This window comes from Lipotes vexillifer, unplaced genomic scaffold (assembly GCF_000442215.2).
Source record: "Lipotes vexillifer unplaced genomic scaffold, Lipotes_vexillifer_v1.1 scaffold554, whole genome shotgun sequence".
Taxonomy (NCBI): domain Eukaryota; kingdom Metazoa; phylum Chordata; class Mammalia; order Artiodactyla; family Lipotidae; genus Lipotes; species Lipotes vexillifer.
The window spans coordinates 2,928,408-2,950,968 of NW_006794635.1; the positions used below are offsets into that span (position 1 = coordinate 2,928,408).

Below are 22,561 nucleotides of genomic sequence, written 5' to 3' on the forward strand. Positions count from 1 at the left end.
AGAAAATGTTCCTGTTAGCCACAGGGAGCATTGCCACCCCCCGCCTGAGTGAATGACGATGCATGGAGGAGGGAGACACAGGGAAAGAAAGTGTTGATCCAGCCACTTGCACCTGGGGAGCTTCCTGCGCTGGGGGTTTGTAATTTGAGGAATGTTAATATTGTGTTCCTCCTGAGTACACCATTCATTCAGTGAAGACTTAGCTATTTACCAAATCATTTACAGGGGAGCTGGAGACCCCCCACGCCCCTATTTCTGTAAAAGCAATGCTGCCATCCTGAATACGGCTGTAAAATCTAAGTTAGCTTACGCATAGCCACCTATGCATCCAACACAGTTTCCTCATGAAAAGCTCACAATGGCTTTTCTTTTTTTTTTTTTAACATCTTGATTGGAGTATAATTTCTTTACAATGGTGTGTCACTTTCTGCTTTATACCAAAGTGAATCACTTATACATATACATATGTCCCCATATCTCTTCCCTCCTGCGTCTCCCTGCCTCCCACCCTCCCTATCCCACCCCTCTAGGTGGTCACAAAGCACTGAGCTGATCTCCCTGTGCCATGTGGCTGCTTCCCACTAGCTATCTATTTTACATTTGGTAGTATATACAGTGGCTTTTCTTGATACCCTTTGCAGAATCCCAATCTGTGAAAGCTTTTGAAGGCTGCACACAGCAGCAGGGAGAGAGAATAAGATGCCCACACAGCAGAGCTTAGGAGGCAGCTGTGGAGCAAGCAGCCAGCCAGGGAAGGTACCATTTAGGATGGAGTGTTCCTCATTTTCCCAGCTGGTCTAGATGGGCTCAAAAAGAATTTAAATTTAACCTATTCCAAAGCACCAAATGATTATTTTAGACCATGAAACCAGATGCTGTACTTTCATTATCTTTCCTGATGCCTCTAGTTTTGGCTAAGAATCAAAATAGTTGTCAAGGCTGTCTTAAACTTTCTAAACACATACAATCCAAAGCTGCATGTGTGAAGTGTCTCCAGAATCTTTTATTGCTGCTTTTAAAATTCCCCGTAGACACTAACCCATACTGTTGCACTCATACACATTTCTACCACAAAGATTAAAAAGTACTTAAGAGTATTTTTTTATTCTAGTCTGTATCAAGGCCACAGACACACAAAATGTTTGGATCACTTAATAAGTTATAACATTCCATGTTTTCATAGTAAGAACGAGGACATAAATGATCATTTCCTGAGTTTACAGTGCAATGTAAAATTTAATCTGTATTGCTAATCAGACATCTTACAGCATAGAAATGTGATCAGAATGATCATTTGCTTTATCATGTCATAAAACACAAGAGCTTATTGTAGAACAGTGATACAGTTTAAATGGTAAGGAACTTTGTGATTCATAACAAAGAATCCTCTATATACTTGTTGCCACGATTGACCTTCCAGGACAAATATCAGTAGTAAAACAAGTTATGGTACAAAATAAAGTCAATAAGGTATCTATAGTGAAGAAACATTTGATTTCATTTAAGAAACTAAAACCTGGATTCTAGTTAACCTACATACAAAAATGTTCTTTAAAAAAAACCTAAGTAATCACAAATTTAGCTAAAACAGTTGAATGACAGCTCTTCACTATGCTGTAAAACTATGGATCTCATCTTTGGAAAAGTTCAAATCATGCAGCAACCTGAAAAGCAAATAAAAAGCACATGTTTCTTAGGGAAGATGTTTAAAAATAAAGAAGTAAGATCAAAGTTTACCACCGTAACCATAGTATTTCTTCATTTTCCCCATTTAGCATGTGTTTTCTAAAAAACTCCACAATTATCACTCCTAAAAAATTAACAGTAATTCCTTAATATAATCTAATATCTAGTAAGTGTTCACACTTTCAATTGTCTCATAAATGCCGTAATTTTTAAAAGTTTGTTTGAATCAAGATCCAATTAAAGTCTACTCACTGTGATTGGTTTATATGTCTTTGGGGTATTTTTTGATCTATATCATCCTCTCCATCTCTCTCTCTCTCTCTCACTCTCTCTCTCTCTCTCTGTCCCGCAATTTATTTGTTGACAAAATCAGATTTTTAAGTGTTGAGTCTCCCACGGTTCTCATTTTGCTGCATCCCTGTGGTTTACTTTAATAATATGTTCCTTCTTCCTTTTATCTCCCCAATTTAATAATTGGATCGAGAGGCTTAATCAGATACAGGTTCAATTCTTTTTGACAAGACTACTTCATAGTGCTCTTTCATCAGGAGGCACATAATGCCGGGTTGCCTCTCTCTTTGGATGCTAACCACCACTGGTGATCTATGTACAGATCTACTAGTTTCATTAGGGACCGAAGTTGGTGATATTCTACTCCTTTCATTCTTTATTCGTTTATCAGCCGAGGAATTCTATAAAGAATAACTTCTGCTCATCTATTATGTGGTTATCCAGTAGTATAACTCATACAGAAAAGGCAGAATAAATGTTGGTTTTCTTCCTCTTCATTCACCAGATTTTGAAGTAAGGACTTGATCCCCTAGCATTCTATCATAGTTTTCCCCCACTGAACAGAAGAAGCAGAAATACTGCTTAAGTATAATTCAACTTGGAAAATACTGTAAATGGAGACTGAAATCTTAAAAGTAGCTCTGTTTAAAATAGTGCTGAAGGGGACTTCCCTGGCGGTCCAGTGGTTAGAACTCCATGTTTCCACTGCAGGGAGCATAGGTTCAACCCCTGGTTGGGGAACTAAGACCCTGCAAGCCATGTGGCATGGCCAAAAGAAAAGGAGGTGAAAAAAAATAAATAAAGTGCTGCTGAATATAATAAACATTTACTTCGTACTCACTCTTTGTAGTCACTGTGCTAAGTATTTCACCTGCATCAATATTATCATTTATTCCCTCTGATAAGTGAGTGCACTAAACTTAGAAGGTTTTGGCCCTAGGACACTTAGCTGATGATTGTAGCATGACCCTAAGTGGTGGAGCTGGGATTCCAACCCAAAGTGGCAGCTTCCAGAGCTGACACGCACATTCAGACAAAGGGACAGGACAGCATAGGAGTTACGAGGGCCAACGTGGTGCGGCAGGCAAGCCTCTCACTATCTGAACCCAACCAACCTTTCTGGACATACTGCCTGTCTTATTCATAATTAAAATTAAAAATAAAATAGCAAGAGAGAAAATTACCTAGCAAATGCTGGGTTCAGTCATATACCAAACAAGGAAATGCAGGGCATTTAAGGCAGTCATATTTTAAAGTCATCTAGAAACTCAGTAGTGGCTATATGTAGCCAAATATTTTAAAATGTCATTTTAGAGTTAAATAAGATCAAGGTGGTTTTTAAATAAGACGGTCACTACCACTTCTTTGTGTGGAGTTCAACTCTTGGTCTTGGCTTATTTATGTTCTAGTCTCTGGTTTTTGTCTTGCTGTTTGGCTTTCTCTCACTGTGTTATCGATTAATGCTCACCCAGTTGCAGAGAATGATGGAAGATCAAAAGCTACAATGAGATGAACACTGCTTATTATGACATATATTTTTAAAAAATTATTATATATTATGAAGCTTTGGTGGAAGAGGAGGTTGAATCTAGTGTCCCCAAAACTATCTGGCACCAACCTGTGAAAGCGTCCACACTACCAGACACTACCAGAGGCCATCAAGAGCTGGCTGTGTCTGACTTTTGTGTTCACGTCTAACTCTGTGCACAATCCGGGCCTCCGATGCTTCACCTGCATGCAGATTAAACACTTTGTTATTATTTTCTAGTGCTGTGACATACTACTGAAGTGCAGGTTCATATGAATAGGAAGAAATGAGAGCCACGTCAACTGCTGTTTATAGGAGGTCATCATTTCACAGTGCTGGGATTCTCTCTCCTACCATGTTGCTACTCACTTCATTCCTTGTTCTGTAAATGGCATTGGTCCACAAATGCAGATGAGGACTTTGGATGTGTCTAAAGTTCTTTTCAAAAATTCAGAAAGGAGAGCTGGTGAAATGTTTCCCCGTTTGTCATTCCATTCAGAAGTATGTGCTGAGAGAAAAAATTCAAGGTCAAATCTGGAGAAAAGAAACATTTAAAAAAAATCTATTACATTAAATATATTATGAACATGTTTCCAGTTCAATAACGCATCTTTTTCTCCCCTGGAGAACAAATGAATATATGAAGGTTGACACCCTTGCTAGAAAAGCACTAGAACAAAATGTAAACAAATATTTTGCAAAAACATACAGGTAAATCCACATTTACTAAAGATAAACTTTTGCTACAGATAAGAGAATAATTTGACATTTTCTATTGAACTCATTAGAAAGAGAGCTCCAAAGGATCTCACAGAACTCCACATTTTTATTAATAATTCGCTTGTATAAAGCACAGTAAAAAGCAACAACCAGTGACATGTGCATTTTCATCTGACTCAAACCCCTCCAATGAGTCCTTGACCCCGATAACCAACGGCCTATCCGACTTCTTATTGTTACGGTCTTCTTGGCTTCAACCTTGACTTACAGTATCCCTGTGCCACACCTGATGTCACTGCTGTGAATGGCACCACAGTCCGTTTGGTTGCACAAACCAGAAACCCAGGATTGAACTGCCTCACCCTTCACGTCCAAATTCTCCCCAATCCTAGCTCCTAACTCTGTGCTCTGCTTCTCTCAGCCTTCACTGCCACACCCTGCTTGTTCTCTTTCTCCTTCTGTAATGTTTCTACCACACCCCACTGTTCAGTTTCTTAGCTCAAGCATCATTTCCAGGAAGCGCCACCAGTCTGGAGTCCTTTCATAATTACATGGGTTGTAGAAATGTTTCCCTTTTCCTCTTCTCTATAGCCTTTCTATTAGGCTGTAAATATGTGGCCACCAAGGTGATTATTCTAGTAATGTCTACCTTCCCCATTAGACCAGAAACTCTGTGAGAGCAGGGACCATGTTTGCTTGGGTTATCACTGCACCCCTAGAGGCCATCACACAGGAGGCACTCAAACACTATGGAGTGAAACATTTCAAAGAAAAGAAAGGGTACAGAATTATGATCAGAAAGAAGCACATCAAACCAAATCTCACAAGGAAACGACAGACCATTTCTTCCCACAGCTCTGTAATCTGTTAAGTGAACTGCTGATGAACAGCCATAGCAAATTCAAAATTCTAAGCTCTACCTGCTCCCTTTGCTCCATTTCTGCAAACACAATTATTTCTTATCATTTTCAGTAGCATCAGTTTGAATGTGTTTCTACACTTTCCACTTGAGTAATATGTTAATCTCAATCTTAAGAAAACGCGGAAGCGAATAATTTCTCTCGTGAGGTGGCCCTGGGAGCCAAACATCAGAACAGAAGCAAGACATGGCTGGAGCTGTGGTCCTCGCCTGGCTGGGCTGCAGCTGGGTGAACGCTCCCAAGAGCGGACGGGCCAGCACAAGCATACAGACCAGCTCAGGGCGCCAGCCGGGGCTACAGAACCCGTCCCAGCTCTCACCAGACCCAGCCTCTAGGGCTTATAGGTCCATCTGTGGACCAAGGTGGGAAAACTATATGCTCTCTTACAATTCTAATATTCTGATTTTGTATTTAAAAACCCAACAGAGACATGTTTTATTTCTTGCCTTCAAGGTTCCCATTTCACTTTAGCAGCAATAGGAATCCACCCTACACAAAACAGTACCCCAAATTCTTTCTTTCACTAGCATTTTTTCCTTCCCAGCACTTATCATTAAGATAGCATTACGTAATTCTGGAATGTGATGTTTGTTTGCTGCTCCGTGATGCCAGAGTCCTGGCCTGTCTTGTTCATACTGTATCCAGGCCTGGCTTGAGGCAAGTGTGCAAAAAACACTTGATGAATGAATAAAGGAATTTATTTAGCAAGAAGCCATATTGGTTAAAAATAAACACTATACTCAGAAGGACAAAGCCATATGCCGGCATCTGTGAAATTACATATAAAGATGTGTGTGAATTTGTAAGGGCATTTTTCTGGGAAGAAGGTCTATAACCTTTCATCAGATTATCAAAGGGGACCCAAAAGCAGCTGTGGAACCACTGTCTTAAGACGTTTCTAATTATACACAGACAACGCAATAAAATATAGCAACTGCCTTGTTAAATTACAAATAAAAGGTAGTCTCCTCTGCCTCTATTTCCAGTCAGTCTGTCACTGGAATAAAACTGCTAAGATATATAAATCAATACTGGTGTCCTTTGTCATCTGAATAAAAATCTTAACTTTCCTTTAGTGAGATGCTTTAAAAAGAAAAAAAGAAAAAAAAGCGTAATCAGTGGCATGCTTTCTGCAGGCATCTACTAAAGGGTGAAAAATAACTGTGATCCTTACATAAATGGTATAAATTCCTCATGTATTTTGTATTTATTCACATATTGGTCCCCTGGGTATACCTTTGGGTCTCTCAGTGGAAAACGTGACCAGGTGGCATGGATGCGATTTTCAGGGGGTTGTAAGGAGGCTGACATCTGTGTCTCTTCTCCTTCACAGCCCTGGAAAAGAGCTTTCACTGGAGCGGGAGCGATCCCAAGGTAAGACTCAAGAATACAGGAATGAAGGACTTCTTATACCATATCAGGATACAGATGGTTACTGTGGATGGTTGCTTCTGAATTTTTCCGAAGGGCAACTTACTGTCTGAAGCCTTTATAGCCTTGAGGCATGAGGGGACGCACTGGCAAACGTCCTGAAACAACTTTCTGCCCTATGATTTCAGAAGTGCCAGAAAGGACTGGGACTCTTGAAAAGGTTACCTGAAAATAAATTTCGAGAATCCATAAAGTGCAAACCAACATGAGAGAGAGAGAGACAGAGAGAGACACAGAGAGGCCTGCTTCTGATGAATGTCTATGAAGTCTAAATGTCAATGGAAGTAAACAAGCTTGTCCAAAAAAAAATTACTTTAAAGTAGGCTGATAAATGACCTGAGATTAAAAAAATCTTGAAATATAAACGTGTGCATTCAGTCTAAACCATACGCAGAGCCTGAAGTCATTCAACAACGTATTCCCTCCTCCTCCAGGCAATCAGCTTCCCAGACCCACTCCTTCCTATTTCTTACACATACATCGCCCTGCCTTCCCATTTTTACTGCCACAGCTCCAGGTCCGGCCCTTCTATCTCTTGTCTAAGATGCTGCTCTAATAAGCTTACCCTCATCTATCTGGCATATCCTTGTTATACTAGTTCTCCTAAAAACCCAGAGCCAATCTCACAACTTCTTTGCTAAAGCTTCAGTGGCTTGTCACTGCCCACAAAGTAGTATTTCAGAGTATTTGGGGTCCCAGCTTTTCCTGGTTTCTCTAGCTAAAGAAAAATACTAGAATCTAGAGAAAAACTTGCTATTTGCTCATGGGAAAAACAGCTCACAAAATAAACAGCTAGGGGTTAAAAATATTTCTCAAAACGAATCTGTTTAAACACGTGTGCTCCTCCAAATGTTAGTGGTCGTCCATGAAAACAAAAGGCTAACCTGTCAAATAAGTTTGGGACTACTGGGTTAAGAGAAGTTAAATAGATTTGTTTAGAATTTCAATATGCTAAGTTTATATTAAACTTCAAGATGATAACATAATATACATTATTTCTCAAACTTATTTAATCATAGAGCTCTTTAGGGGGAACGCATGAGTATTTCAAGGAATACACTCCAAGAAACACACGCCTGGGACTTCCCTGATGGAGCAGTGGTTAAGAATCTGCCTGCCGATGCAGGGACATGGGTTCAATCCCTGGTCCGGGAAGATCCCACATGCCACGGAGCAACTAAGCCCATGCACCACAACTACTGAGCCTGCGCTGTAGAGCCCGCGAACCACAAGTGCTGAAGCCCACGTTCCCTAGGGCCTGTGTGCCGCAACTACTGAGCCTGCATGCTGCAACTACCGAAGCCCACGCGCCTACAGCCCATGCTCCACAACAAGAGAAGCCACTGCAATGAGAAGCCCATGCACCACAATGAAGAGTTGCCTCCACTCACCACAACTAGAGAAAGGTCACATGCAGCAACGAAGACCCAATGCAGCCAAAACATAAATAAATTTTTAAAAAGCCCAAAAAACATTAGGAATTGTATTCAATACCTTGTAATAACCTATAATGGAAAATAATCTAAAAAATATATATCTGAATCAATTTGCTGTTCATCTGAAACTAACACAATATCGTAAATCAACTATACTTCAATAAAAAAACCCCAAAAAATACCACCCTTGGAGGAACATCTGGGAGGAACAGAGAGTGGTATAGGGTCCAGATTAGGGGCCCACATAACTGAGTTGCCTCACAGGCTGGGGAAAAAGAAAGGCGTTCAAGCACCTTGTTTAACTTACTTGTGCTTCTGGAATCACTGGATTTTGCTGTCTTAAATGGGACTTACACATTGCTGGTCCCCAAACTGACACCAGAATATAGAAAAACTTTACCTTTCGAGAGGCTATTGTCAAAGTGGATCAATAGGCCTTGGTACACTTTGACTTAGTGATTCTTTTGGTGAATCTTTATCCTGCATAGTTAGAGAGGTACAGAAAAATTTGTACTCACTATGTCAAACAGTAGAGGGTTGGTTAAACAAATTATGGTATGAACTCAATGACCAAATACAATGCAGCTATTAAAAATCATGGTGTAGTATGAGTTTTCCCAAGTAACGCTACTGGCAGTTTGGGCAGCATAATTCTTTGCTGTCCTGTGCTGTCTTGTGCGCTGGAGGCTCTTAACAGCATTCTTGTAGGCTCTTAACAGTCTCTACCCACTAGGTGCCAGGGGAACCCCTTCCATCAGTTGTTACGATCAAAAACGTTTTGAGACATAAATGTCCACTAGGGTGTCAGGGTGTCGGGTGGGGAGAAACAGAATCACTCCAGGTTGAAAGTATTCTATACATAGAATACACACAATTCACTAAAAATGTAGTTATAAAAAGTATAGTCAGTATGGCTACATAATTTAAAAATACAAAAAAATAATGTGTGCATTTAAGCGTGTAAGTGCGTGCATGTGTGTATGTATGTGTGTGTCTGTGAGAGAGAGAGGGAGAGAAAGAGAGAGAAAGAGCATGGAAAGATACAAACCATAATGTTGTTCCTTGGGTGGTAAGATTATGGGTGATATTTTCCCTTATATATTTTTCTATACAAATATGTATTAATTTTATAAATGGGGGAAAATCAGCAAATCATCAAGTTCTACTATTTATAGAAAAGAATATGCTACTAACTTTACTAAAATAAGGTTATTATCTTCAAACATGACTGCTTTGAAAGGGAAGGAAAATACTTATTATATTTATATATTACAAAATGCCATCCAGAAGCCAATCTCACTGTCAAACTGTCCTGCACCTCAAAAAGAATTCTGCAAAAGCAGAGAACTCAGAGCGGCGCATTCTACTGGGGGAGCGGGGAGTACCAGAGTGTAAGACTGAGTCAACCAGGCCTCAGAACACTGCTCAGTAGTCGAGACAGAGATAAGTGAAATTTAATTTGGATATCAGTTTACATAGTAATTAGCTACACCTGCTGCTGTACATATTTACCTTCTACTGGAGTTAACAGTCAAGTGTAATAAAATATTTGGATAAAATTCAGGCAAGCTAACTTTTTTTTTTTTCCATTGAAATTTTACGCTTAATGACATGAAAAGTGAATTGAAACAGAAACATCCTAAAAGAGTACAAATGGTCTACCTATTTTTGGCAATTCTGTTAAGTTTAGCAACATGGGAAAATGAAGAGATCCATTCACTGGATTGTATGAGAAGATAAGCCAACACAATATCCTGTTCCCTGTTATACCCCCATACAGGCACCTGGGAGACGCTCACAGGAAATTCATGAGTAAATGAATGTTACAAATATGCTAATTCTGGGCGAGGCACCCACATCCGCTATCTCATGGCCCCCACTACCAAACAACCCTATGACAGAGATATTGATGTCCCTGTTTTACAAATGGAAAAACTGAAACTCCCTCAGATCAAGTGACTTGCCCGAGGTCACAGGTTAATAAGTTTCCATCATACAACAATGTTTTGAAGAATTTCCTTTGCCAACTGTATTATTTGGATAAACTCTGTGGACAAGCACAGCATGCTTGTTGAAAATGAAAATATTAGATAATACATCAGTCTCAGTATACATTTTTCCTATCCCTCCTTGTTCCCCAAAGGATTGAATGGAAAGCTGTGTCCTAATCCTACAGAGAGTAAGGTATTTCATTTGTTTTAACTATAGAACTTATTTTTTTTAATAGTCACAATCCAATAATAATTTAACCAAGGAGATGTGTTCAAGTTTCACATTCTGCCATCAGAAACTTTATTACTAAAACGAGCAGTGACATAGGAGAGTCAAGATATAGGAAAGGGTGGCTTAACAGATAAAAAAAATTAAGCCTTAAATGTTAACTAAATGACAGATATGACAAATTAAAACTACCTTATATTAAATTTGAACTTTCACTTTCCTTCTATGTATGGGACTCAACAATTATGCTCTGAATGAACAGTACTACCGACAGCCATCAGTAAACCTTTAAGGCTAGGTTTCTCCTCTATCTGCGTAAAACCTGAGAATATGGAAGGTTCCTGACAAATGTTCCAAAGCCACATACATACACAAGGCCTCTGTGTTTCCCACTGAGGGTCTGACCCCAAGGCCTTTGTGTTTTCCAGGGAGGGTCTGACCCTGAGTCTCCAGGGGGGTACAGATTATCCGACGCTGGAAGTCAGTGCCAGTAGAGGGCACCCAGCAAGGAGAGTGTACCTCCAGAAAGTGGACGGAAAGGGAGGGAGCAGAGAGAGCACAGTAGCGGGAGCAGGCAGGTGAGAGCCAGGAGAGAGAGAGCCAGCAGAAGAGAGAGGATAAAGGCAGGCCAGAAGCAAAACACTCACTTCTCCCAGCACACTGGAGTGTCTCACTCACTTAGAGCCAGTCATCCAGAAGTGAAAAAGAAGGTGCCTTTCCTCATCTTCAGTCCTGCAGCCTATGCAATTCCACCAACCCAAATTATGTGGACCAAGCAAGACAAAACAAAACACACAGGGGACGTTGTTAAAGTGCAGAAGCTGTCAACACATGCTGTTTTACCAATTCTTTCTTTTTTTAAAAAAAAATTTTAACTTTTTATTTTATATTGGAGTATAGTTGATTAACAACGTTGTGTTAGTTTCAGGTGTAAAACAAAGTGATTCAGTTATACATATACATATACACGTTACTTCTTATGTCGAGTTTAACATCAATGGATAGACTAAGAGTACAATGTCTGTTTGCTGAAATAATAGTAAATGAATTTTTCTTGTACAAGCAAACTATCTTGAAGAATACCATGTCCCAAACCTGTCAGAAATACTTTTTTAAAAAAAACCTAGCTAAAAATGTGTAGCTATGTCTGCTTAAAGTCTTTTAAATGCTTGTTTAGGAAACAGGAGCTCAAACAGTCAATACAAGAACACATGTATACAGAGGTCCTTCATAACAGCAACCCAAATATCTGAGGCAGGGCTTCACAGTTTCCAAGCATTTATACTATCTTCTCTAGTCCTCACAACAGGCTTATGAAGTAAATAGGAAAGATGTCATTATTCTATTTTGAAAATAAAGGGACAGGCCCACAGAGCTACATAATTTTTGAATACAGTTTCAAGCTAGTAAAGGGTAGACTGAAAACCAGAATTTAGGTCTTTAGGCTTTTTGATAAATGCTGCTTTCGATTTTCCACTTTGAAAATTAGTGAAAAAGACACTTGAAAAACCCAGGAATTTGTATTTCTTTAAATTATGCTCTAAATTGCCATGCAACTACTCAAGTATAGTACATACTCTTAGGTTTATGTTTTAAGTATGTAAGAAAGCACTTCGATAATTAAATTCAGGTAGTCCTTAATTTGTGCAAATTATTTACTAAAAGAGAAAGAGGGGGAGGATGGGAGACAACAGGGAGGAAAAGACTAGAAGGAACCACAGCATCACCTTAGTGAGGATGTTCAGAAAATATTCAGAAGAACCTGGAGCCCCTGGGACAGCTGGATTTCTGAGGTCTTTAACTTTTAAAATGTCTAGAACTTTATCTCCACCATACTGTCATAAACATAAATACGTCAGATATTTTGTATGACTTACGAAGTTCTGCAATTCTTAGAAATAGTTTTTAATGATTACAAAAATGTTTCAGAAATATGACAGCTTGTCCAATTCATTCTTCTTCTGAAAATTTTGTTTTGAATTTCCAACTGCTTTCTTTTTTTAAAAAAATTAATTAATTAATTAATTAATTTATGGCTGTGTTAGGTCTTCATTTCTGTGTGTGGGCTTTCTCTAGTTGTGGCGAGCGGGGGCCACTCTTCATCGCGGTGCGCGGGCCTCTCACTGTTGCAGCCTCTCTTGTTGTGGAGCACAAGCTCCAGACGCGCAGGCTCAGTAGTTGTGGCTCACGGGCCTAGCTGCTCCGCGGCATGTGGGATCTTCCCAGACCAGGGCTCGAACCCGTGTCCCCTGCATTGGCAGGCAGATTCTCAACCACTGCGCCACCAGGGAAGCCCTCCAACTGCTTTCATACCTCTTTAGGGGAGATGGGCATATGCGTGGTTAAATTATCTCACTTCCTTGGACTGTGCTAGGGCTCTTTTTTCAATGAAACAAATTGCCACCTTGCTGTCCTTGCTGCCTCATTTTACCACTGAATTCAGCCTGACTCAGACTTTTTTCTATTACCTATACCAGCATTTCCCAAAGTGTGTACTGAGGACCACTAATGATATTTAATACGTGTTAATGTAAATGAACAAAAATGAAGAGAATCTTGCTAAACAATGCAGAATGAATCCCCTTCTTGGAAAGTCACAATGGACATTGGCATAGTAAAGGCTCTAAGAAATCCTGTAGTAAAAAAACATGTTTATTTTTGCTTAACCTATCTCACCAGATTTATTTGATCTGTTCCCATAATAACAAGAAAATCTTGAATTACCAAATTGGCTACACTAGATCATTTTTAATTAAACCTAACTCAGTATAAACAATATAAACATAAAGCCCAGTATATATTTTATTGATACATATTTGATGACCTTATCAAACTATTTCTTTGGGGGAGGTATACTAACATTACTTAACATTACTTACATTTAGTTGTTTTTTTTCTTTTTAAAGAATTAGTGATTATTTTTGTTTGAAGGAGTTTCCTGGTCAGTTAAAAACTCCAACCAAAGGAAGCAGGGTATCAACTGACTAAACCTGTATGAATATTTAAAAACAGAGCTAATACCACTTTTATACCTTTTATCCTTAAATGCTAATTTCTCCAATTGGTTTCTCCAAATTATGTCATCCTCTGTTTTATTGAAGAACATCAGCTTCACTTCCCTTAAAAGAAAAAACAACAACTCAAAAAGTACTATTTCAATTATAGAATTAAAAATATGCATGAATGGAAAGTCTAAAAGTGAACTAACATGAATGTTTTTTTAGTGCCAATTAGGTAACCAAAAATATCAAAAATAAAGGAATCAAGTAAATAAAAAAGCTTGGAGTGGAGGAAGCAGAGTGAGAAATGACGACTGAGGGATAACATGTCTGTTGAGGTCCACTAGGTATTTAATTGATTTAGAATACCTTCTACTAATCTAGCAGTCTTACAAAGGGTAGTAATTAAAGACAAAATGACATACCTGAGACTGGATATATTAGTCAAAGCATAACTCAGTACTTTAACCATTGGTGCGAAGCCTGTTCCTGCTGCCAATAAAAAGAGATCTTCCAATTCTTGGAACTGGGATATTTTAAAATTGCCCTCGGGATTGTTTACAGAAACATAATCTCCTAAACAATGAAATATACATAAAATCAGGAAAAAAAAAACTGAGACCGTTAACATAGCTGAATTAAGAACACTAGGAGAAACAGGTTGCATAATTATCAGACTACATCTCAGTTTTTAAGGAATGTAAGGGGTTTTGAGAATACTCATTAGGCTCCCAAGTATGTCATTATACTCAAATTATCATTATAATCAAATTAATAATGAGATTTCATTATACTCGTTTCCCAATATTGTTTTCCCAAATCAACTGGAGTCTCTAACATACAAACTACTGCCAAATATTTAACTACAAATTATCAATAAAGGCTTGATTGCTAAACTAAAACTAGGCACTTCAAAAGCAGAGTCCAAGTATACCTGTCTTGCACAGTATAGGGTGGAAAAATACATATTCACTACTTACGTACAGATTTTTTTTTTTTTTTTTTTTTTAACAGTACGCGGGCCTCTCGCTGTTGTGGCCTCTCCCGCTGTGGAGCCCAGGCTCCAGACGCGCAGGCTCAGCGGCCATGGCTCATGGGCCCAGCCGCTCCGCGGCATGTGGTATCTTCCCGGACTGGGGCACGAACCCGTGTCCCCTGCGCTGGCAACCCGTGTCCCCTGCACTGGCAACCCGTGTCCCCTGCACTGGCAGGCGGACTCCCAACCACTGCGCCACCAGGGAAGCCCTACATACTGATTCTTAACCACAGTAATAAGCATAGTAGGAGAGAAAATTGAAATAGAAATGTATTCTAATATGTTGTTAGTAAATGTGCTAACTTTGCCTCCATCAAATCTCTGAAAATATCTATCAATTAAAACAAGAGCTGTTCTGCATTTAATTCCCATAAAGACAAAGCACGATCAGAAACCGTACTTGGGGCATGCTACTTCCAAATTTTCAATCAAAACAGTTGAATAAACCCATTTCTGCTATGCAACTGATATAATCGCTATGTACCACTCATATAAGAGAACTGTCTTTAGGACATTTCAGAAATTTTCAATGTAACTTTAAAAATACAAAATAAAGCTGACCATATTTTAAAAACAATTTCAGATGCTCTGGTTTATTTTTAAATGTTTGGATGCTCATAATTTTTCCCTTTTTTGTCCATGACAGGATAGTAAGAATGTTGTAGTAATTGATGAGTTAAACATTAGAAAGTAACAGAAGCTCCTTGTTATACTTTGAAAGGGACCATAACATCAGAACATCCTCAGGAAAAAGTCAGCTGGTTGTTTACTAAAGCAGCCTCACAGAATGATATTAACTTGATAACTTTTGTCCACAGTCCAGTCCTTCCAATGTCATAAAATTGATTAGACTCAGGCAAAGACTTGATTGCTAATCAAGTTCACAAGAGATTAAAGCACACATGCCAGAATGGCAATGGATTTTCAGCCTGACTACCTGCATCTAGTGACCTGAGCATTACATGCCCCATCCAGGGCATCTCATTCCCAGTATTGGAAGACCAAATATTTGGAACATTTGGAAGGGCAAAATCATCATTTAAAAGTTGCTTGATGAACATGGAATTGAAACAAAGAAGTGGATAATTTTATAGGGTAGCTCACATAGGCCATAATGAGGCTTCATGAATTATCACTGCTCTCATGAAGGCATCTCATTCCCAGTATTGGAAGACCAAACATTTGGAACATTTGGAAGGGCAAAATAATCATTTAAAAGTTGCTTGATGAACATGGAATTGAAACAAAGAAGTGAATAATTTTATAGGGTAGCTCACATAGGCCATATTGAGACTTCATGAGTTACCACTGCCATGCCAGTGTACAACCCTCTAAGTAGCACCAGTATCTGTGCCATGACTAGTTCCCCTAGATGAAGTTGAAAAAACACTGATCTTGTTATTTTGGCTTTCCTTTCCCATGCTCTATGCTGACGCTCCACCCTGCTCTCTGCTACACAATCTCTATGGATAGGTTACAATACCATCAGTTAAGTTTCCAGCTGCTATATTACAATCATGTTGTCAGTCCTTCACAAGGTGATATCACCTTCACTAGATCTGTAGGTATTCAAAAATTCTTTAGGTTCACATTTATGTTCAATATTTTGATTTCTGTAACCAAAGATGACTCATCACATCTATCATATGTGGACTGCTGAGCTTAACTTTCATAAAGCAGCAAATTTTCTCTATTTCCAAATTTTAGTGATCTACTTCACTCGATATTACTGCTAATACTGTCTTAAAAGGGGAAGAGCTCTTTTATCGTTAGGCAGAAGGCAGTGAAAAGTTGAAGACACAGAAAAAGGAGTAGAAACAGGAAGGGGGGTGGTCTCTAAATATTAGTAGATTTCCTTATACTCCCTTTATTAATTCTTTCAAAGTACTTTTATTGAGAGCCTGTTATGCACTAACTGACCTGCTGGGTATGGAAAATACAAAAATAAGACATATCTATCCTTAAACTCAAAGTCCTGTACAGAAGGAATATTATTTATTCTTATCCTAGATCAATGAACAAAGTGTTAGTTACCGAGGGGTTCAGAAGAGGAGGGAGGCTTCATAAAGTAAGTGATATTTTTTAAAAATGTTTTTAAAAGGTACTTGACAGGTAGAGAAAGGCATTCTAAAAAACTCAAGCACCTAAGAATGAGGATGACAAACTTCTGGACTAACTGATTAAGTCCTCTTCATGACCTGCAAAGACTTGGATGCTATTTCCAGCTTCACCTCTCACTATACAAAATACTTGTGCTACTCAGGTAATGGAGACCCATCCAAGGCGTCAAAGCTGCAGAGCAACATGATTAAATCTATCATCAAGGCAGTATGGAAAAAGAACTGGAAAATGCAGATTAATAGAAAGATACCAGTTAGAAGCAACTGAGAGAGACCAATTACAGATTAAGAGAGAAATGATGAAGGCTTGATCTAAGAAGGTGGCAGAAGGGATAGAAAAGAAAGATTAAAAAGTCACTGAGTGGTAGACTCAATAAAACTTAGTGACTGACTGGATTGGGAGGGAGAAAATGGGAAGACACAGGGATGACTCGAGTCTCCAGATTGGGTCAAGGATGAACAGTGATGATGCAAATAACAGATGAGGAATGTGGAAACAAGGATAGGTTGGTTGGACTAAGAGAACACGACTTTGGTTGCAGACATGATGAGTTTAAGATATTTGACAGACTCCCACAGGGAAATAACTAAAAGAAAGTGGAACATGTGATCCAATCCAGAAGACAATCTAGGTTAAAAATATATATACTAACCAATCTGAAGATGATCAAGCTCTAGTGTGAAGAGTCCAGCAGGGTAGATTTTGATCAAAAAGTAGATGTATGGGCTTCCCTGGTGGCGCAGTGGTTGAGAGTCCGCCTGCCGATGCAGGGGACACGGGTTCGTGCCCCAGTCCGGGAGAATGCCACATGCCGCGGAGTGGCTGGGCCCATGAGCCATAGCCGCTGAGCCTGCGCGTCCGGAGCCTGTGCTCCGCAACGGGAGAGGCCACAACAGTGAGAGGCACGCGTACCGCAAAAAAAAAAAAAAGTAGATGTATTTGTTGTTGGGAAGAACTGGTTCCTTTAACTCTGAGAATAAGGAATCAGATACAGGTGTATATGGCTTCATAATTTCAGTACCTGGAAAAAGTCACAACAAAGAAATTCAAATCTAAAAATCTAAATGAAGATGAAGCATACAAATTTTATGATGCTATCAGTATATATTTAAAACTGTACACTTAATGTGAACTTGATTCTATGTTTTATATGTATGTAGTACATGTATATATACCCTAAACCTATGTGTGCTGAGATAATTTTAACAAATCAGTAATCTACCCATAATATAAATAATCTGTTTTTATTAAGCATGGCATAAGGTGATGGGGTTTTATGTTAATAAACTTAGACAACCATCTACACCATCAGCATGTAAGCTTTGTAATAGGCCACAACAAAAATGTCATTAAAAGTTTACACAGAGATGCAAGAAGGTACTTACATAATAATTTTAATTATACACCAAGTTTTTAAAATATTTTATTTTATTTTATTTATTTATTTATTTTTGGCCTCACCACACGGCATGCGGGATCTTAGTTCTCCGATCAGGGATCAAACCCGTGCCCCCTGAAGTGGAAGCACGCAGTCTTAACCACTGGACCACCAGGGAAGTCCCCATACACCAAATTTTTAACAATGGATTCCGATGGCCAGTGGGATCATTTGAGTTCCAGGAAGGGAAGAATTTCACTTTTTACTTTATATATTTTGAATTGTTTTAACAATTTAATATTTTATATATTACTTTGATAACTGAAAAGAATGTTAATCCAACTACTTCTAAGACTATAATAATAAAAAACAGGGTAAAATTAATAAGAAGTCATATTTTAGCCAGCCAAATTCCAAAGAAAGAGGAGTCACCACATATTTGAAAGACCAAAATTTTATACATGGTTCCATCACATATACAAAAACTTATCTATGTGTAAATTATAATACACTGACAATAACCACACTGGGGAAGATACCAGCTATTGAATGATAACTTGGCATTAGTGATGATGAAGAGAAAAACTGAACGGTACCATCATAATAAACCATAGTCACCAAATCCTGGCTGGTAGTCTGTGAGGCTGATTGCTGGAAAGGCTAAGAGTGTTATCTTCTGCAGTTTCAAAAGACTGAGAAGATGTTAGACATTGGTAAGAAAGGTATTTAAAACAAGGAAATGAGGTAATTTCAGGACGAAAATGAGGGGAAAAGAATTTACACAGTAAGGAGTATGTTTACAGAGCTTCTTATACTAGTGGCACATGCAAGGAAATCATTTATAATCATCCACTCATTTTCAGTTTTATAAATTCAACTTCATAAATGACAGACCCAAAAGTGGCTAAATAAGAGACGTTAGTGTGTGTTTCTGGCAGTTGTCTTCACAGAAGACCATTTGTGTGCTCCCTCACCTCTTTCCTTTAAGGCTTTGTTAGTAATAAATTACAATGCTCATGGCACTATCTCTGTGACTGGTGATAATTTCTTTGTTCATACACTGATGCAGCACAGTTATAGTTCCCACATGTAGGATCACTGCATCCACAAACCTAGAGTCTGGCTATCACTAAGTCTAGCTTCCCAGAAACATTTTATTTATAACCTAAATGGGCACTTCCTCGAGAGATTAGTACTGATTCCGAACTGCTTATAAAAGTAGAAAATGTTTCCGCAAAGCCTCTGTTTGCCTTACCTGTAATAGTTAGCTTGAAGTAAACATGTTGCCCAGTTGGCACCTGAAGATGTGTGCTTGGTGGCAGCATCAAGCAGAGAAGCTTCGTACCATGAGTCACATCTTCCTTGGAAATTAACTGGCACTTTCTGTAGTACAAACCTAGAAAGTGATTCATTTTCTCTTAGTGATGAATAAATTAAATAAGCAGTACTCTCAGATCTACCACGCAAAAACACAGGCTCAGCTTTTGCTCTTTAGTGAGCTTGAGTTTCACTAACAGGCCTATGACATTTTAAAAATTCATCAGTATTTTGAAAATCTTATAGTGTTAGTTTTTTCCATTTTGTTTCCTTTGATATCCATTTTCTAAAACCTGTAAGTACTTCTGTAATTTGAAAAATAAGCTCTATAAAATGAGTGTTATTTTCTCATGTCTGTTGTTATAGCATGTTAAAACCATTATAGTTTAAGAAATTAAAGTCTAGCTTATTTCTTCTTAAATTTACTTTTTAAAATAATTCCATTCTTTAAGCCTATAACAGCTATATAATTAAATTGTAGATGTGAATGATATTTGATAATCAACAAAGCTCATTCTAAATTCTTTTCTTACAGAATGGAAAAGTCCTGAAACTCAAATATTTAAGGTTTAACAATACTAGCACTATTCAATAACTTAGAAATATTTCTTTGATAAAGGCAGGAAAAATATACATTCTTGTGTCTCTGTATATGTGTATTATATATAAACAAACAAAATTCATATATATATGAATTATAGAACATTTCAATGGTCAAAAAATGATTAAAACAAAAAATAGACTTAGGTTTAAGGGTATAAGTTCCAATTATCCGGAAAATTAATTTAAGTGAAAAACTGAAGATGCCAAGTCTGTGGTACTAAAATACAAATAAACAAAAGGAATCAAGTATTTCTATAAATATGGGAAATATTTGAAATTAATACCCTAAGCTCAGGAAATATTATTTGTATGCAGAGCAAAATAATACCACTTGGATTGGAAGATCTTGTTACAGAAGTTCTGAAAGCATGAATACTTTCACTTGTAAATTTTCTTTCAGATGTAAACAGCATGCCAGAGTAGACTTTGTTTCATAGTTTCCTCTCTTTTATAAAACAGTACTTACAGAGATGTCAGGAATTAATCCTAATAAAGCATCTTATTATCCTAATTATGCTCTTTTTTCTAACCTAAAAATATTTATGTAGGTGCAGAAAGATTTACTCCATACCTCAGGATGTGAAGGTCCTACATCGAATAATGAATGGTTAGTGGAAAACTAAAATTCACATAGAATCCTAAGAAATCATTTTGGACACAGTTTCATCCAATTCTCTTCTTCCTTGTCCCTTTTGCTCCCAAAGACCCTGGTCACTAAATCTTTCCATCTGTTACCATGGTAGCTCGGTATGCACGTAAACTTAAGAGTGCATCGTTGCCAGGGCAAAGCTTAGACCAGATTACAGCTAAGGGTACCGTCCCAGAGTTATCCCGGAAGGCCTAATCCAGTACTGGACCGACGAAGGATCAGAGGACCTAGGCTCACCCCCAAGAAGAAATGAAGGTTCAAACGATCTCCTTATCCCCTCCTCTAGACCTTCCTGGGACCCAGAGTGGTAATACAATATGAGACCCCCCATCTATATGTCTAAATACGTGAAAGTTATAAATCAGACAAATAACAACTGCTAAATAAAATATGTTCTATGCTGTACCTTGAAATATACTTTCATAACGTCCTAGAAGGCTAGGTTCAAATTCAGGATTCTTGAACTCCTCAGAGTTCCACGCAGGAAGATGGCAGAGGGGTGACAGCAGCACCCCCTTGACTGCCTATGGCCTGACCCCCCTCTTCTCAGCCCCACTGTCTGACCCTGAGTGGAGCCTTGTGCAGGTGTGGGCGCACCAGCCCATACGTTAAGGCCCATTTACATGCTCTCTCTATAAACAGCCTTGGCCACTTCCTGGATAGAAGGGGATTTGGGGCCATTTGGGCAGGGAATTCTGGGGTTCCAGATACCTGGAGGGCAGTGGTGAAGGAAAGCGCCTGAACTCCAGGTGGATAATTCTTCACCTTGCACACTCCTCATCCCGTGGGAGCCGCGCGGCTGCAGGAGAGCCCTTGTGTTCTCCAAGCACGCAGTCCAGGGCAGGTGCCCCTCCTGACAATTTCACCTCTAGCCTTTGCCAGAAAGGATTTGCTAGAGTAAGTATGCACCTCTTTGACTATACTTAAAACACAAGGAAACTCTGGGTTCCAGTGATTGACTGGCTTTCCTTGATAGAGAATTAACACAGTATTCCTGCTATTTAACACCACTGAGATAATTTCAACATCTTACCGATAAAATAATAAAACTGCCATAATTTCACAAGGATGTGCTAACAATAGGTTCTAAAAGTCTTAAGAAAAATTTAAGAATGTTTTCGTCTTTCAGTTGCACTGAGGAGAGAAGTGTCACAGGCATGGACCTGAAAAATGGGGGAAAAGGAGTATAAAGCAGATGCACTGACGACTTCAGCCTGGATAATGCCTGAATTGACGTGTCAGGGTTTTGGTTTTATAAGCATAATTATACAAGAAAATGAGAAACTGAAAATAAATATGAGATGGTGAAACAAAAACATACGACAGAAAACTGTCTGCCCAGAAACCTCACTTCTTTTTTTTAATCTTTATTTTTTTATTGAAGTATAGTTGATCTTCAATGTTTCAGGTGTACAGCAAAGTGATTCAGTTATACATACATACACACACACGCACACACACACAAAACACACATTCTTTTTCAGGTTCTTTTCCATTATAGGTTATTACAAGATATTGAATATATTTCCCTATGCTATGTAGTAGAGGTCCTTCTTGTTTACCTATTTTATATACAGTAGTGTGTATCTTTTAATCCCATATTAACTTCTTTTAATAACATACATACAATATTGAGACATTCAGCGTGACAATGAAATGCTGAGGATAATATGATAATTTGGGTATCCTTTTTTCTTCTTGTTGAAAAGAAACTATAGCTTTCCTTCTAAAGAGTAGACTTTCACAGGCTAAAATAAAGACAAAGCTCAGTGGGAGAGAGAGGTGAAAGAGAGCACTGGACTGGGAGTCCATACTGCCTTCAACCTGTCCTTCAGCTCCTTCCTGCTCCTAGTACACTTTTTGTTTTTCTGGCCATGCTACACGGCATGCGGGACCTAGGTTCCCACACCAGGGATGGAACTCGTGCCCGCTGCAGTGGAAGTGAAGAGTCCTAACCACCGGAATTCCCCCTGGTACGCTTTTAAAGCACCTATCCACTCTCATTTTCCCTGCTGGAAGCAGGGGCTTACAGAAGTTAAATGGCTTGCCCAAGGTCACAGAGTCGCTTGAGAAGATGTGGATGGGGCAACAAGTTATGAGAGTTTCTCACCCCAACTCACAGGCCTTGTTCAAAAAGTTTGAGAATCATCGTTCTAGAACAGTACATCTTTCTTTAGCTCCTTCCTCCTTATTTTAACCACATCAGTTCAAGCATAACTGTTTATA

The 22,561-nt window shown here is 38.7% G+C and overlaps 1 protein-coding gene across 1 annotated transcript in view; it reads right to left on the reverse strand.

The window, feature by feature from the left end:
• Nucleotides 1–1,609: 1,609 nt before the first annotated feature.
• LOC103079455 (cytochrome b5 reductase 4) overlaps nucleotides 1,610–22,561 on the reverse strand; it is a 64,992-nt gene continuing 44,040 nt past the window's right edge. Inside the window, 7 exon segments of the mRNA XM_082931410.1 lie at nucleotides 1,610–1,664; nucleotides 3,875–4,039; nucleotides 13,265–13,351; nucleotides 13,657–13,807; nucleotides 17,041–17,107; nucleotides 17,324–17,409; nucleotides 19,022–19,162. Coding sequence (XP_082787536.1) covers nucleotides 1,610–1,664; nucleotides 3,875–4,039; nucleotides 13,265–13,351; nucleotides 13,657–13,807; nucleotides 17,041–17,107; nucleotides 17,324–17,409; nucleotides 19,022–19,162 — 752 coding nt within the window.